Source organism: Zingiber officinale, chromosome 5A, assembly GCF_018446385.1.
Source record: "Zingiber officinale cultivar Zhangliang chromosome 5A, Zo_v1.1, whole genome shotgun sequence".
Taxonomy (NCBI): domain Eukaryota; kingdom Viridiplantae; phylum Streptophyta; class Magnoliopsida; order Zingiberales; family Zingiberaceae; genus Zingiber; species Zingiber officinale.
Window position 1 is genome coordinate 22,129,423 of NC_055994.1, and position 16,099 is coordinate 22,145,521.

General features: G+C 36.0%; 3 protein-coding genes across 4 annotated transcripts; 2 read left to right on the plus strand and 1 right to left on the minus strand.

Annotated features, from left to right (window-relative positions):
• Positions 1-1,264: 1,264 nt before the first annotated feature.
• On the plus strand, positions 1,265-6,056 carry LOC121980304 (protein SSUH2 homolog). Its single transcript, XM_042532290.1, has 7 exons — positions 1,265-1,352; positions 1,452-1,658; positions 2,965-3,043; positions 3,605-3,936; positions 4,624-4,765; positions 4,853-4,978; positions 5,543-6,056. The coding sequence occupies exons 1-7, from the start codon at positions 1,325-1,327 to the stop codon at positions 5,922-5,924; spliced, it is 1,296 nt and encodes a 431-aa protein (XP_042388224.1). The 5' UTR covers positions 1,265-1,324; the 3' UTR covers positions 5,925-6,056.
• Positions 6,057-7,353: 1,297 nt separating this feature from the next.
• Positions 7,354-12,443, plus strand: LOC121980307 (mitochondrial import inner membrane translocase subunit TIM10-like). The gene is made up of 6 exons (XM_042532295.1): positions 7,354-7,469; positions 7,797-7,865; positions 9,732-9,784; positions 11,277-11,315; positions 11,547-11,616; positions 12,104-12,443. Exons 2-6 carry the CDS (start codon positions 7,824-7,826, stop codon positions 12,152-12,154), a joined length of 255 nt encoding a protein of 84 aa, XP_042388229.1. The 5' UTR covers positions 7,354-7,469; positions 7,797-7,823; the 3' UTR covers positions 12,155-12,443.
• A 969-nt stretch (positions 12,444-13,412) lies between these two features.
• LOC121980306 (rop guanine nucleotide exchange factor 7-like) lies at positions 13,413-15,965 on the minus strand. Of its 2 annotated transcripts, XM_042532294.1 has the most exons (7): positions 15,668-15,965; positions 15,464-15,580; positions 15,227-15,381; positions 15,078-15,152; positions 14,719-15,009; positions 14,140-14,487; positions 13,416-14,045 (listed from the first exon to the last, which is right to left on the minus strand). In XM_042532294.1, the coding sequence occupies exons 1-7, from the start codon at positions 15,825-15,827 to the stop codon at positions 13,671-13,673; spliced, it is 1,521 nt and encodes a 506-aa protein (XP_042388228.1). In that variant the 5' UTR covers positions 15,828-15,965; the 3' UTR covers positions 13,416-13,670. The 2 variants fall into 2 exon arrangements, with proteins under 2 accessions (XP_042388227.1, XP_042388228.1); XM_042532293.1 differs by having other exon boundaries at positions 13,413-14,045; positions 15,464-15,965.
• Positions 15,966-16,099: the final 134 nt, after the last annotated feature.

Below are 16,099 nucleotides of genomic sequence, written 5' to 3' on the forward strand. Positions count from 1 at the left end.
TAAAAAAAATATAAGGATATTGTAACTATCAAATTATTCACTACGGAGTAATTCTATTTTTTTTTCTTTCCACACGTAAGTTGAAGGATATGTTATAATTCTAATCAACATTTATATAGCTTTAGTTAATATTTGAATAATTTTGACTAAAATTATTATAATAAGTTAATAACAATATTAGACCTATGGAATGAAAGAAAAGATAATTAAAAAAAATGGAATGACTTTTTTAAAAATATTCTTTAATACTCTTAATGCAATTTCTCCTATGGACCCTGTCGCGGTAGCTGGTAGGTCCCCAACGGAAAATCATGCACTCATGCTCCTACTTAGCCACTAAGAAAAAGAAAAAATTAGAAAACTCTCAAACGGAAAATGTTAAAAACTCGCTACCAAATAATCCACGCCCCAACACCACCTACGATCTTCTATCGTCCTATTTGGCGGCATATGCAAATGTCATGTTAATCCTGAGAGTGTGTTTGATTAAAATGATCATGTATAATTTTAGTTATGTGATTATTAGATAATTACATAACTAAAATTATGGGGATTAAAACATAATTAAATGTTGTTTGGTTCAACATAAGTAATGCAACAAAAACTTATTTGTTTGAAGGTTTTAATGAATACCTTAGTTTAATATTTTACCGTATTACCCTCAGTTACAAAATCAACTATACATAATAATAATAATAATAATAATAATATTATTATTATTATTATTTATTTTTTTATGTTTTTTTACTTTTCTTTTTCTGGTATATTTTTTTATTTTTATGTGCTTTTTTATTTTTTTTAAATATTTTTATATTATTTATATTTATATTTTTTTTACATTTTTAAATTTTAATTTTAATTTATTTATTTTATTTTTTAATTTATAAATTTTTTATTTTTTTATTTTTAAATTTTTTTTAAATTTTTAAAATTTTTGAAATTTTTAAAATTTTAAAATTTTTTATTTTTATTTTTAAAAATATATTTTTTAAATTTTTAAAAAATATATATTTTTAAATTTTTTTATTTTTTAAATTATTTATTTTTAAAAATTTTAAATTTTAAATATTTTTTTATTTATATTTTTTCTCTTTTTTTCATATTTTTCCTTATCGAAAAGTATTTTTGATAAAAAAAATTCATTGTTCTGTGCTCCAAATTGTGCGCATTACGGGCTGGAAATTGTGGGCCACCGACTCGACGGGACAATTTCATGGACGACGACGAACTATAAATACCATCACTCAGGTGGTCAATTTCCTTCGACTTCAACTGGACCTTCCCCCTCCGCGCTTTGCTTAGCTGATACTCTTCGATTTCATCAATGGAGCAGCAATCTCTGCTTGCATCAGGTACAACTCTATCTCATCTGCCCTCCCTATCAAAGATCCATTTTTTTGTTTGTTTTTTCACCTTCAGTAATCAACGATGTCTGTGTCGGAAAAGCGAAGCGGAAGGGAAGGGAGAGGAGTCTTGGAGGTCGTACCAGTTCGTAGGGAGGATTCCCTCCCTACACGTACCTCCCTCGTCCGTCGCCGCTGGAGAGGTGTTGAGCGTCGACGAGATTCGTGCCGCCTCCGTCCTCTCTTCTGATCATTATTACCCGCCTTCAATCCATGGTGTTCTGGTGGGATCGCCCGAACCTGATGATCCCCAAGGTACTTGCTTTACAGTTTTGGCTGTAGGGGTTGTTTACTTTCTTGTGCCCGTTGATTTCAAAAAATTGTACTGAAATCCCTTCCTCGATTAGAATTTTTGTCAATGCTATCTACGAATTAGGGCTTGTGGTTCTCTTTGAAAGTACTTAACATTCAGGTAGCTTTTCCCCCTTCTTATTAAGCAATGCAACTCCAAAAAGAAGGCCTTTTAAAAGAAAAGCCTCCAAAGAGAAGGAAGATTCTTTGAACCGTAGACTTGTAGTCTGCAAATTTTGTTGACCGCACTCTTATTTCAATTGAATTTTGGTTTCTTACACCAGTTGACCCTTTGTTTTTTTTTTTAAATGCAGCATGCCCAATTTCTAGATTTACACTACATTAAGCCTATGTTTTTTAGCTTGATGTAATGTCCTTTTCTCATTTATCCTAATATTGAGAGATCTGTTGAGTTTTGTGTTTAATTCAAAGTATTTTTCTTGGTTTTAGTTGTTATGGTAATGCATATGTGAATGCATTTAGTCCCACATTGCTAAGCTAAGAAGGTTGGAAGACCTTATATATGGATCCCTTCCATCCTTGTTTAGCAAAGTTAAGGGGACCTACACGCATGCTCAGGCCGAGCCCAAATCAGGTGGTTTCGGGGGGTTCGAGCCGGAAATCCATAAACCGGGCGCGACGCACACGATCATCGCGCGCAGGGGGGAGGGGCAGCTCGTGGGCCTCACGCTTGCAGGCGGCCTGGTTTGTCTTTGGTTTGGTTTTGTCCCGCGCGTAAGGAAGCGACACACTTCGAACCAATGCTTTGGTTCACTGGCGAAGTAGTATCCCGCGGAATCGACGCTTTTGTTCGCTGGCGAAGCAGTGCTTACTGCTTCGAAGTGAATAAATACTGCACCTCTGTTCCTCGTTCAGAATCACTTGAATTCTGCTCTTCTCCTTCTTCCCTCTCTCTGTGTGTTATGAGGCTTGGTTCTGCGATCTGAGGTTGAGTCCGAGTGCGCTCCTGAGGCTTGGTTCCGCAATCTGAGGTTGAGTCCGAGTGCGCCGTTCGTCTTGGAGTGCACCTACGGACGACGCGAGTGGTTGTCGGATTTTGCCGGAGAGCCTCTGCACCGTTGGCGGCAATAAATTCTCTAAAGACAGTCGGCACGCCGACGCTTCAACCGGAAGATACCAATTTTTGAATCTTACTCTTTTATTTACCTGTTTATTGCATGCTTGCTATTTTGGTGCAATTTCCTACTGTTTAGTACTCTTGTACAACAACAAGATCTATTTAATCTAACTAGTCTTTCCTTATGTGCAGTTATCACAACTCAAGCTCTTGTACCTCAGGGAGGGTACGACGGGTACTCTGGTGGTTACAGCCCAAAAGAACTTGGGAGGTCAGTTCAGCAGCTTTTCTTTTAGATCTTCCAGAATGTTTAAGTCATGTTCGTTTGTTCAATTTTCTATTTTTCTAATTCTCATGTGGTACTTGATAGGGGAAAAACAATATCTCCTCCTGTTCTGTTTTCTTTTGAAATTTTTTCTAACTGAAAACGTCAATTTTTCTGCTCCTTTACGTCCCAAAATTAAGTAAAATCTTTCATTGATCTTCTCAAATGTTTTTCTCCAACAGAATTGCTTATTCTCTACGGATTTTTCATCTTTCAATATGTTAGTGTCCATGTATGAAGTTCAGAACACAATAATATTGCTGAAGAATTTATACCCTTTGTCCTTAACGTTCCCAAACCTAATCTAATAGCAGAATATCACTACTAGTTATTTGGAAATTTTGTCTCATATAAGTTATGTCATTTTGGGTCTCATCTATTTGTTGTCCGTTCAATATACAGTATAAGATTTTTGACAAGACCAACTTATGGCCTGTTCCCAGTCATAGTAATGTCTATAATGTGCTAGCAAGAGATGATATTCTGACTGCCTAATTCATTTTACAGACAAATTCTGGATGAAGTGGAAGTGCGACAGTTACTTATTGATCATGTTGGGCATAGCTGTTGTTGGGGAAACCAACCTGCCCGAAAGTGGAAAATATCCTCTATTGATGACTGTAATGTATATGTTGGGACTCTAGAAACTTTTATAGAGGAGAGAGAAACTATTGAACAAAAAGAGCCATACTTGGGAGGCAAAGTTGACGGTAAAGAGGAAGGCCAGGAAACTGGGGTTTGGGAACTGGATTTGAGGTCTGAATTTCCAATTCTTTTTGTGCCACATAAAGAAACCAGAGTTAATATGCCCCATTCTGAAGCTGTTGAGAAATGCTGTGGTAAGTTCTAATGAAATGTCAGTTGTGCCTTATGATTTTCTTTTAAGTCAATGGTTATACTGGGAACAAAACCCGCAAATGTGCATTTTTGAAATTCAAAAACTAGTCCACCAGTTTTTGATTAGTTATTAGCCAGTAGATCTTTGCAAACTGAAAATGCATTTTGCTAATTCCTTTACATATAGATTATCCTTGAGCACTTTCTTTTGCTTCCAAGTCTTCAACCTTTTCTTACCAATACATGCTTTGTACCAAATTTTCTTTGTAAATTATACCTTGACATTCAAGTGATTTGCTTTACTCTGTACATACTATGTATTTCATCTTATGGTTAGAGCTTAGATGTACCTCTTTTTATATATGGTAATGCCGGTTCAAATGACCTCCGATCTTCCACCAGACTTCAAAGAACAATTAAAGTGTAGGGAAACTGCTACTTTTCTAATTCTAGTCACTTGCCAAACTAGTGGGTGGTAGACTCTTTACCTAAAAGCATTATGATAAACTCTTCAAAAGTCATATCAGACTACAAAACTTAGTTAATACCCTCTTGATAGTAGCTTTTGTTAAAATAATTCTTTGATTTCTAGTTCCATTCTGTTTACTTGATATGATTTGCATTATCTCTCTCATATGGATTACCATAGTATTCTTATTTGCTTAAATTTGCATTGTTGAAACTGGAAGAGTGTGATGGTCGAGGACAAATTCCCTGCCCTACTTGCAATGCTGTTCAAAAAAGTGGTTTTTATCTAGAAAATAAGATGACTGAATGCCCCTCTTGTTACGGAAGGGGACTAATTGCTCATAAAGATGGATCTGATTCAATGTAAGCCTGCTGAGCATTCTTCCTTTTGAGTATCTATTAATTTTTTTTATAGCCTTTGAGTACTTACTATTATGAAGATCATGACAGATGTACGAAATGCTCTGGTAAGGGAAAATTACTGTGTGGAACATGTTGTTCACGTGGGCTTGTAGAATGCCAGCTATGTGCTGGACAAGGTTCTCTCATCACACACAACATTGCACTGGTCAAATGGTATGTTTACAACTGATGTTAATTTGTTTGAATGCTTATATGTGTCTTTATTTTATTTATTGTCAAGTTTAAGCTTGCTCAAGAATTTATAAATATCATTGTACCTCCCTAATGGATCTAGGGCGCTTCAGAATGAACTAGGAAGATGCTTGGAAGTCTTATTTAGCACAAGCCTTAATGAGCAATTGAAGTTTGGTTTTTTATTTATTGTTTTTCTTTAAAAAAAAATTGCTGCTAAAAGTAGTTATTTAGAAAATAAACCCTGGTTCGTAAATCTTGCACTACCTGCCTCTACAATATGCGAGAGTTGCCTTCAGATCTATGGAGTTGGGGACTTGCACTTTTAGATTTGCTGCGTTAATTGTTAAAGAGATAAAAGTTGCTAGATTTCCTATAAGTTCTTTCTTCTCAATAAAAGAGTAATCACCTTCTTGAAGTCGGCTTTCACATTTGTTCTTAATTCTGTTTCCTCGAAGTTGGCTTTTCGAGGATGCCCCAGATGTCATGCTCCAAGAATGCGCCAGAATTAACCAATTCACCATACATTGGTTGTATCATATGCAGGAGGACACTGTCCAATCGGAAAATTAGTGCCACCAGCGCTGCAGCATCAGTACCAGACGAGGTGTTCCATAGAGCCAGGGGGGTTCAGCTGTGCAACATCCAGGCATACCAATGCACCCCTGCCTTCTTTGCTGATTCCTATCAGTTGAATAGGTTCTCCTCTGAAGTCGTTGCCAATCGGTCTCCTGTTCCTCCCTCGGCGAGGGTCATCTGCGAGAGGCACATTATCTCCGTCGTACCCGTCACTCATGTTACAATGGCCGACCGCAATCGGTCCTTCAGCTTCTACATAATTGGGTACAGCAGGGAGGTTTTCATAAGGGACTACCCTAAGAAGTTCTGCTGGGGACTGTGTTGCTGCTTTGACTGGCTGAAAGGTTAGAGTTTCTGAAGCAGAACTTGAAAGGAAATATAAATCGAGAGATATAAATTATGTATGTGATACGAAGAGTCTACATTGAAGTTGTTTGTATCCAAAGTATTTCCAATATAATAATTGTCTGTTTGCATTTTATTTGTATAGTTATTTTTGAGTTTTTAAATAATTTCACAGTTAGAATTTAAAAACCTAGGCATACTCCAAATTAGTGTACCACATAATCCAAGTTATCGAATACCTTGTAAAATTACTAAATTAAGTATCGAATTTCATTTTTCCCATTCACATTCGCCAACTAATCAATTGTTATAGTGCAGTGATCATTTGGATATTGTTCCTCAGTACATTGATCATGCCCTTACGGATTAGTTGAGATGACTATGGATTGTTTCTCGGGATTGGCGGGTATAAATCTCTGTAACTCATGTAAATCTCACCTCACCTGTCACTTGCCTTCTTAGTTACTATGATTTATCTCCTCCGTGTTGGTACTGGAGGTGAGCTGTGAGGGTGTTGTGAGCGACCGTATGCATCTTTTGCCATATCAGTATATTGATCATGAAAATTACTGTTAAAAAATAAAAACAACTATTGTAACACAGGACCGGGTTCATGCTAAAAAAGATTCAAAAAATGAATTTGATTCATGTTTACAAAAAAAATACCACTCTCAATATAACATATCAAAATTATATAGGAGGACATGAATATAATAAGAAGAACCAGTCAAATACTTAAGATCTAATTTTATATTATTCTAAGTTTTCTAGCTTTCATCAATTAATTTTGATCGAAACTGACTGATATTCTATATATATATTTCATATATCAATTAATTTTTTTTAAAATATGAATTAAATTTTTAATCGATTGTTATATGTTACTATGCTAATGAATAATATCTGATTGATTGTAGCAATCAATTTGAGAAAAGATAAAAGTGGAATTGAGTAATTTTAAAAATTAGACAATGCTAAATGGTTAATATTTGACCAGTCAAAATATACTTTGTAAATCATTATTAAAGATATTTTAGTAATATCATCTCTATATATTAATTACATGTATATATTATAATTTAATTTTGGCCAACTTCTGGCTAGATAGATTTACCGTTAAAAATTATTCGTGTGATTTAGATATTCAATAATTTTGATGAGATAAAGTTGTTACTATGTGATCAAAAGATCACAGATTTAAATCATGAAAATAATCTTTTGTAAAAAGTAGGATAAAATTATATACAATGAATCATTCTCTGGAACCTCGTATGATAAGAATTTCGTACATTGGACTGTCCTTTATAATTTTGACGAGGTAGTTTAGTAAATTGCGGCTTATTATTTAAAATAACTTGGTTAATGATTAACCGTAAAATGACAATAAATTGAAAAGGGGCATTTTGGTAATAAAGGTAAAGAACGTGGGCGTTTACGAAATTTTAGCTGCCCTAGAAGGCTAGAATTACTTGGGAGACGCCTTCCAAGCTACTACCGACTCTCTCGGCGCTTCTGCCCGCTCCTTCCTACGACAGTCATTCCTTCTGTTGTAAGTCTACTTCGATCTTTGTTTTTTCTTCTCGAGAGTAAAAAGTTGAAATGGCATGAGCAGCAGCGACTCCTCTTTGTTTGATCGTCGTTAAGAGTATCTAAATATGCTCTTTAAGCTCAATCAGGCGTCTTATTTGCTTGAAGTTTGGTTCTAAGGGCTATAGTGTATTTGGTTCTCGTATTCTGTTTCAATTGGTTTTATTTTGTCCAGTTTATTTATTTGGGGTCCATTTCATGTTTTATTAATTTATTTTTCTTGGCGATTTGTCGTTCATTTACCTCATCAAGATTAAAGCTTAAAATTCTTTGGTGATCTTTCTCTCAGGAGTCAGGATCTTCAACAAGTTTCTCAATGGCCGCCAACAATGTCGCAGATAATATTGGAAAGGAGCAGGTATGGAAACGGTGTTTTGTAGATTACTGAGAACCCTCCTCATTTTCTTCAGTGGAACGAATAGATAACAGTAAGAATCTAGAGAACCGTGGTGGAAACAATTTTTTTGTGCTCTTAGTATATATACACTCTTCTGAATACGTTATCTTTGTTTTCTGCAAATTATTTTAAGGTCAGTTTCATTGTCTAGTATTATCTAGTATAGGTTTACTGGAAAACATTTTTTTTCTTATGGGGAATCTACCGCATTGTTTGGTTTTATCATTATATTATTAATATTAAGTGTTTTTACCATTACAAAACAAATGAGTATTTTGATTTATTCAAAATTGTAATGTGGTTTATTAGTAGCTGACTGTTCTAAAATAGAGTGAATCTTTCGTTATATCTCTAATTAAATAACTCTCCTCATTAATTCTGATAAGGTGGGATAGGACAAATTCAATATAGTATTCATAGTATATAATTAATTAGTAATTATAGAATATTTCTTTTATTTTGTTATCATAGGATGAAACTTGGGGCTTGTTTCTTTCTATAACAGAAACATAACCTTGTCACTTCAATTTGGTGCAAGCAGTTTTTTTATACGTTCTTAGCTGTTCCTTGTCCTTATCTTGAGGTTATGCTTATGAAGCATCCTGCATTATGTAACATTAAGAAAAGGTATAACTTTACAGAACAATGTGATACTAGCCAATTCTGATTCCTATATGTATGATGATGCACATTTAAAATCCACTCAAGATAGACTTTGATAGGCATATCCATGAAGGATTAAGTCTCCATAAGGTGGGCTAATATGAGATTAATAACAACACATAACAATTTTGCCATTAAGGAATTAAACCTCAATTAAGTGATCTAATACTTTAAGTATGGAGGGGTTTAGATTATTGGATGTGGATTCAATATGTAGATCCAATAACCAGTTCATTAACATTAATGGGTTGTTAATGGGTTATGGACTTTAAGTGGATAGTCCTAGGATGGGCCAAGGTATAAAACTTGATTTGGACATCTTGACTTTGGCTTCTTCTTCTTCTTCCTCCTCCTCTCTTCCTCGTTGAGAAGGCACTCTGGTTGTTGCCCATTCTTGTAGAAGACTTCCGCTATGCTTGCAGGAATTCATACGGCAACAAGTAAGAAGCAATGATTTTAGCGATGGATTCAGGTTAGCCATTAGTTTGCCATTGCATTCGATTTCAGTTTTGCCTTATTCGAGTTAGGTAGCTAGATCCTTTAAATGATGCATCATATGGTTTTGTTTCAATGTATCGCTATTGCTTTCAATTCAGGCTTTTGTTTATGGCTATTAGAGAAAGCCAATAAATTGTAGAAAATCTTTATATTCCAAACAATAATTCAGTGGAACAAATAAATAATTTCTTTCTCTTTCTGCAATTAAATGAGCATACAAACCAATCAATATTGAGTTAAGTAACAGAAATATTTGCTGTCGGATCTTGTGCCTTCACTTGAGAAAAAACAAAAAAAAAACCTTAATTTTCTTTTCCACTTCTCTCTTTTTGTCCACCTCTCTCTTTTGCCATTTCTCTTTTTTTTTTCTCATCTATTTTCTTTAGGGCTTTATGTATATATATAAAATAGACTGCCTTAATTTATTTTAGTTTTTAAACAGTGGGTCCCTCCACCTTCTCGTGGAAGGGACCACACCAATAATGCTCATATTATGTTCAACATTTCTTCATTAATCATCTTTTACCATTATAATAAATGCTCAGATACCATGTTTTTACCTTGTATTTGCATCTTCCAATTATACATTTGTACTTGTTGGTATCATTTCTAATTTTTCTTTTTCTCAAGTGACTTGCTGTGCCAACCTGACCTAAAAATGTGCAGATACTTGAAATTGCAAAGAGCGAAATTGAGCTGAAAGTGGATCTTTTCAACAGGTATTACCTTCTGATACAAATATTTGCATCAAGATGCTATCGTTAAAGCTCCCATGGCCTTGCAACATCTATGGGTCTCTGAAAACAGAATTATGCTTAAGTATGCTGCCAATTTATTCACACTTTTATGTTCTTTTGTTTCCCTTCTTTCTTCATTGGGCATAAGGCTTTTCTCTAGTGCCATGCTACTTTTTTTGTCCCTATTATTGTTCATGAGTCTGCAATGCAAGTTAGAAGGTTAGTTTGGATATGAATAAGATCCTATTGTTCATGAGTCCGCAACCCATGTTGGAAGGTTTGCTTGCATACACATTAGATCCTATTATTGTTCATGAGTATCCAGCCCAAGTTGAAAGGCTTGTTGGCATACACATAAGCTGAGCTGATTCTTTGCTTAGATGACTTGATACATGTTTGCTTTTGCTGGAAACAATATGATTCCTGTTCTACTGCTTCTTCTGTTAGCTTTGGAAGGTCTTCCAGATCTTGAATTTGTCTCAGATTTTCCAAACAGTTCCCTTTGCTTCTCAGCAAATTTGCGGATTGCAGTGTAAAATCATTCATCATACGGATCCCTCTAGGATCTGGAGCATCCCCTTCATCAATCCAACAGCTTTTGTTGGGCTTATGATGGGGCCTGAAGAGTGTCTGCTGGTATTGGGTAGGTGGCAATTGGGACCAGCAACATCCCTAGCAAGGCCCAAGGATATACCAATTTAATCATCCTTTTGGTTTAATCACATGGTACTTACTAAATTTCTTGAAGAGCTTATGTGGCTTACAAATTCCTTTTCCCCCTCTCAAGGTATTTTGGCTTGAGGCAAATACATATTTATCCTTAAAACTCTGAAGTATCATATTTTTTCTTTAGCATAAACTTATATTCCATATTTATCTTTTAGCTCTGGATCCAGGATAATCTTCGCTAACCTGAACTGATAAAAAATCATGGTCATGGGTGTTAGATTAATTTATACCTAAAATGCTTTTATTGTTCTTTTGTTATTTGGTTAATTTGATCTTTTTTCACCTCTTTTTTAGATTAGATTTGTTTTAATTATGTTTCTTTGTAGAGTGCCTGTATGTCACCCCAAAATATTGAACAAATATAATAGATCAAGGATAAAATCTAGTAGAAAATATTGGCCAATTTCAAAATTTAGAGACACTTGTGTAATGTTTAAATGCTAAATGACATTTTTGTCAATTATGATATTAAGGAGGAAACTCTCTGTGACATATACACAAGCCTCATCATCGTCATCAAATCATTTTTTTTTTCCTACTGTTTGGGTTCAGCTTAACTTTTACAATGATATTTTTGTTAATTTGAAAGGGTAAATAAGACTACAATCATATGTACATATGTGCGTGCAAGTAAAATGTTGCTAAGGATTCATCAATAAAGTAATCAATTGATTCCAAGTATTTATATAATATTTTGCTTTGCAAAAATAACCATCTGAGTAATCCTTCTTTATTTATGAAACAGACTGACAAACGTATGTTTTGACAAGTGTATTGAGAAAAGGTATGTTATGCTTCAGTTACTTATTATGTTGCCTGCTAGTACTTTTTGTTCTGCAGATAAGCTTTTCAAATTTCATCCATTTCAAATAATGATATTATCATCTTGTACCTGTTTTTTTTTCCGTTCCCTACAGACAAGTACCAGTTTACTTGATGAGAATTGTTTTGCACCACAAATTAGAATTGTTGTTTTTCTGAGGAAGTAACTAAAGTGATGATATCTTTATGTCAGGTATAAGGAATCTGAGCTAAACATGGGTGAAAACAATTGCATTGACCGTTGTGTTGCAAAATATTGGCAGGCAAGATACTATAGTTATTCATTCTATGGAATGCTTTATATGCAAGTAGCCTTGATGCATACACTTTGCTTAAATAAAAAAGGAATAGATACATCAAAATTAAATAAAAGTACCTTTAATATATGAATTCATTAGTTAAACTACAGCCAGCGCAATAGAAGGAAAGAAAAGAAACATATTGCAGTTTCAGTTAGAATCTGTATTTAGTAGCTGCTGAATGAACAACAAAAGTTATTTATTTTATGCTGAAGCCCAAAGAAAAGGAACTCAATAGATGGATGATTTTGAAAGGTTAAACTTCAATTTGTTGCACTGTTAGTTCACTAAATTCATACCTCAGCGTAATTTTCAAAGTTGTTTTCCTTTGGAAGAAAGAAAATCAACTTAAGTTTTGTTAGCTGTTGTTTAAGTTTCTGTGTATCAACAACTTCTCTGAAGATTTTATCAAGTTAGTAAATGTTAGTCTTTAATATCCTTGTATTTTCAGGTGACAAATTTAATTGGGCAACTACTTGGTCCGAGCCAGCCTTCCATGTGAAACATCTTATCTGATTGAGACTGAAATACTATCTGGCCCATAGGCAACGCACTCAATTTTTGGTGCTAAAACATGTATTGTTTTGCGACATTTTGCTTAACACCACTTATTTCTTTTCATTGCTTCTATTATAGTTCAGAAGGCCAAATATTGTTTAGTTTCGTATTAAACTATATCACCTAAACATGATGATTCATGGTCGTTAACTGGCTGTTGAATGTAATTTTGACATGGCACATGTTGCTCAAGCGCCCTAGTTGAGATGTTATACAAGGGAGATGAAACAAAATGATACAATGCAAATCATTGTGTAATGCAATGGAAGCTACCTCTTTATTGTGCCACAGTTTGATAGTAACTTTGTTCCTTTTGAACTCTATCAAGTTGCTGAGCAATGACTTGCTAATATTAGAAGAGGAATTTCCTGGATTGATCAAAGTGTTTTGGGTTCAAAAAAGGAAAATCAGAGTTTTGTGGGGCGGTAACGGAGAGGCATATGAACACTCAGGTTTGGAGACCTGTGCCAAAGCCAGTTGAAGAGTGAAACTATTATCAAAATAAGGCAGTTTATTGATATTTAACTTTGGGGATGAAGGCTCATTTCATGTAGAAATTTCTTGATTCAAGCAATTTTTACATGAAGAGTCTTTGTTTAAGTTATCTTTGTAACGAGTTGGCTCATATCTTCACAACTATGAAACCCCCAAGTTGTGCGCCTGCGTTTTGACAATTCAGTTTTTGATTTTTTTTTTTTTTCCATCTAGTCTTGCTGTAGTTGTTTCATCTCAGATAATGTGCTTGAGGTAGAAAAACACCTTGGAATACTTACAGTTTGTTAGAAATAAGAGAGTTTGCAGACAAAGTGAGGTGAAATTTCATCTATTGTCTATCAGATTTGAGAGAATTTTGTATTAAGTATGAGCAAGAGCGTGTTCATATTTTTCTGTGCCTTTTATATCAAGTAGGCTGGAATTTCTCAGTGGAATAAGCTTTAGATCAATGCCATGCTATGCCATTCATGTTGTCTTAATTGTCGTGCTGGAGAAAATTGCATTCTTCTTCACAGATTGTGGATTCATAATGAGGGTCTGATCTCGGCATTCTAGATCTGATCAATCCCGATCTGTAATGGACGATTTGGGATGGCAAATTCAAACATCTTTCTTGTAGTGATTCATGCTGTTTACCATTTCTCAATAATATAGGTGCCTGCCATTATATCGTTTTGTCATCAATAAAAGAAAATGTCGACTGCCAGTTTTCTTAGCAAACTTAATTTGATGTAATGACTGGATTGCAACTAAGTTAAACTTTATCTAGCACAATGCTTGCCATACAAGTTTGATCAAGCATTCAAGGAGGCACACTATGGCTAGTAATCTTAAGCCATTCGCTCAAACAAGTTAAACTCCCACTAATAGTGAAACACACAAATTTGTAACTTTGCATTCACCACTTGTAATCCATCAACACATTTTACTCGGCCTCAGATTACTTGAGCTTCAGCTTTCATGCACTAAATTTCTGCACACTGAACAACATTACCAGAGTTCTTTCCCTTCACCTGGGCACTCAAATAACTCGTCAAGATTTTCTTCATGCCTAATCCGTGATTGTGGGACTTACCGTTTAAGATGGCGAATCTCTCTTCTCTCGCCGGATTAGTTACAGCTACAGGGGAGAAATTCTGTGTGGAGTAAGCAGTCACACGAGCAGTGTCTAAGCTAGGCACTGAGTGCAGAAATGATGGTCGCTTTGGCTCGACAAAACCAATCTTCAAATGCTTGCTGAGGTCATCTACACGAAGCAATTCATCGATACGAGCAATGATGTTGAACGCAAGGCTCTCTAGTACTCTAGAATATCCTTCGAGAATGGATTTTCCGATATCCTATTTATTTTTCAGATACAAAAGGCAGCATTATCAACGGTCTGAGTTTGGAATCAGCATTCATATATGTAATGGTATTGCAAGGCACACAAACCTTGTTGAACTGGATTTTGCAGACATCCAAGTTGGTTTGTGTTAGACCAGGGAACCTTTGCTTCAAGCACAGCAAGATGTTCTCAGCTCTATCTGCAAATGCTGCCCTTTTTTTGGCATCGACGACCATGTCCCTCACGAGGCCCCAAGATGTCCTGGTGGTGCTATTTTGGTGGCTACTTGCTGATTTTCGACTACGCCAAACATATATGGAAGCTTCAATGTGGTTTGAGATTTCAAGAGCTTGGTGTTCAGAGGACAGATCCAGACAATCCAGAAAGCGATTCGGTGAGAATTGTTCTGAAGTAAGATAACGGTATAACAACTCGCCCATGCTTGCTCTTAGATTCTGTATTCGAGGTGATGATATGGTCAATTCAAAATTTGTTGAGATAAAATTGAGCTTTTAGATAAAGACATTCGAACTCAAGTTGCATTTTGATACCATATCGAAAATTCTATTGAGTAACCAGGATCTCGAACTTAAGCTGTTATGACAAACTAATTCAAAACATACAATGTAGCAATCGATGTGATGCAATGAGTCGTGTAAATAAAGAATGAAGAGAAGAAAACACACCTTAGGAAGTGAATCAAGGTAAGAGTCAGGAACTTCCATTTCTGCCAAAGTATTGCTATTGATTGCAACTGAAGCCTTCAAAATCTGGTTTGCACAATCTCTCTTGTGTTGCAGATGTTTTCTCGCGCTCTCTCTCAGTCCATTGAGTGGGACACGAGGCACCGGAAGCCACCATTTCTCATTGTGTTGGTGAATCTTTTTTCTGAAAGATACCAAGCTATCAGAATCTGATCCCATTATCCCCTGATCAACGTACCAAAATTCTGGATCACTGAAGCTATCTAGTATTTCCTGCAAAAATCGAGTTATCGGTATGTTTAAGCTGAAATGAGCGATTACTCAGTCAAACTGGATCTCACAAGAAGCATATTGTCCAGTTTCCTGAGCGCTGGCAGATTGATGCATAAATCTGGCCTTGGCTTACAAGTCATGACCTGCGTATTGGAAACAGTTAACTAATGAGACGATATCAACAGGTTTTGAGATAGATCATTTATGACTGGCACACCTCATGCTTGCTTCCATCAGGAGATGTTTGCGAAGACGGTATGAGTTCAACAATGTAGTCACAAACACAGAGAAGCCACTCCATCTCCCTTCGCCACATCGATTTCTTCTCGGGAGGCAGAGGTTCCAACCTCCAGAGCTGCCCAAACACAGTAGCTGTGGAAGAATATGCGTGTAGAACAGCATTAGGATTAGGTGAATGATATGTTCCAGATTTTGCAAGAAGTAGAACGATTACCACACAGATTGGTGATTGCATTGGAGATGGTCAGTGCCGTGCACACCCCTTTGCCACAACCTGACATGTCTTCCCCTAGCAGCAATTTAGACAGCCTCTCCCTCATCAGCTCAATCTCTAAACGAATGCAAACGGCATGTAAAATAAAAGCATCATTTCTCATTTGCACAACTCGATCGCAAGCACTCATCATCTGAAGTGCACCTTTTAGCTTAGAAACTGCGTCCGGTTTCGAATCAGAATCAGACACCATCTTGCTCTCAAAGCTCGAGCAGCTTCTGCTGCTGTTCTCGTCTTCAGTCGAACAACTGAACGCCTCGCCTTCTTGACCAGCACCGCCGCAATTGCTCGTGGCATCCTCCATTGAGAGAAAGTGATCGATCACAATTCACAAGAGGATGGCAAGAAGCATTGGTGGTCCTCGTTGCATAATTAAAGAGGGTGCAGGGTGGTTGGCGTTAGGGCTCTAAAGTGCTCCGTTGGGCCCTCCTCGCGCCCTGCTTCTTCTGAGAAGGTGACCATTTCTGCAACGATCGATGGAGAAAAGCTGAGAAATGGGAGGACGTGTGTGGGGACTCTGAGACGGCAACTTTAGAGAGGGTTGATGGTGACCATGATACCTAAAGCTGGAACTGA

Bases quoted from the DNA above. Each gene is read 5' to 3' on its own strand.
- LOC121980304 (XM_042532290.1), top strand. From the start codon at position 1,325: ATGGAGCAGCAATCTCTGCTTGCATCAG. The intron at 1,353-1,451 runs GTACAACTCTAT...GGAAAAGCGAAG, and splicing joins GCAATCTCTGCTTGCATCAG to CGGAAGGGAAGGGAGAGGAG. The intron at 3,937-4,623 runs GTAAGTTCTAAT...TGAAACTGGAAG, and splicing joins AGCTGTTGAGAAATGCTGTG to AGTGTGATGGTCGAGGACAA.
- LOC121980307 (XM_042532295.1), top strand. From the start codon at position 7,824: ATGGCCGCCAACAATGTCGCAGATAATATTGGAAAGGAGCAG. The intron at 7,866-9,731 runs GTATGGAAACGG...AAAAATGTGCAG, and splicing joins ATAATATTGGAAAGGAGCAG to ATACTTGAAATTGCAAAGAG. The intron at 9,785-11,276 runs GTATTACCTTCT...TTTATGAAACAG, and splicing joins AAAGTGGATCTTTTCAACAG to ACTGACAAACGTATGTTTTG.
- LOC121980306 (XM_042532293.1), bottom strand. From the start codon at position 15,827: ATGGAGGATGCCACGAGCAATTGCGGCGGTGCTGGTCAAGAAGGCGAG. The intron at 15,382-15,463 runs GTAATCGTTCTA...ATTCTTCCACAG, and splicing joins TGCAATCACCAATCTGTGTG to CTACTGTGTTTGGGCAGCTC. The intron at 15,010-15,077 runs GTGAGATCCAGT...CGATTTTTGCAG, and splicing joins AACTGGACAATATGCTTCTT to GAAATACTAGATAGCTTCAG.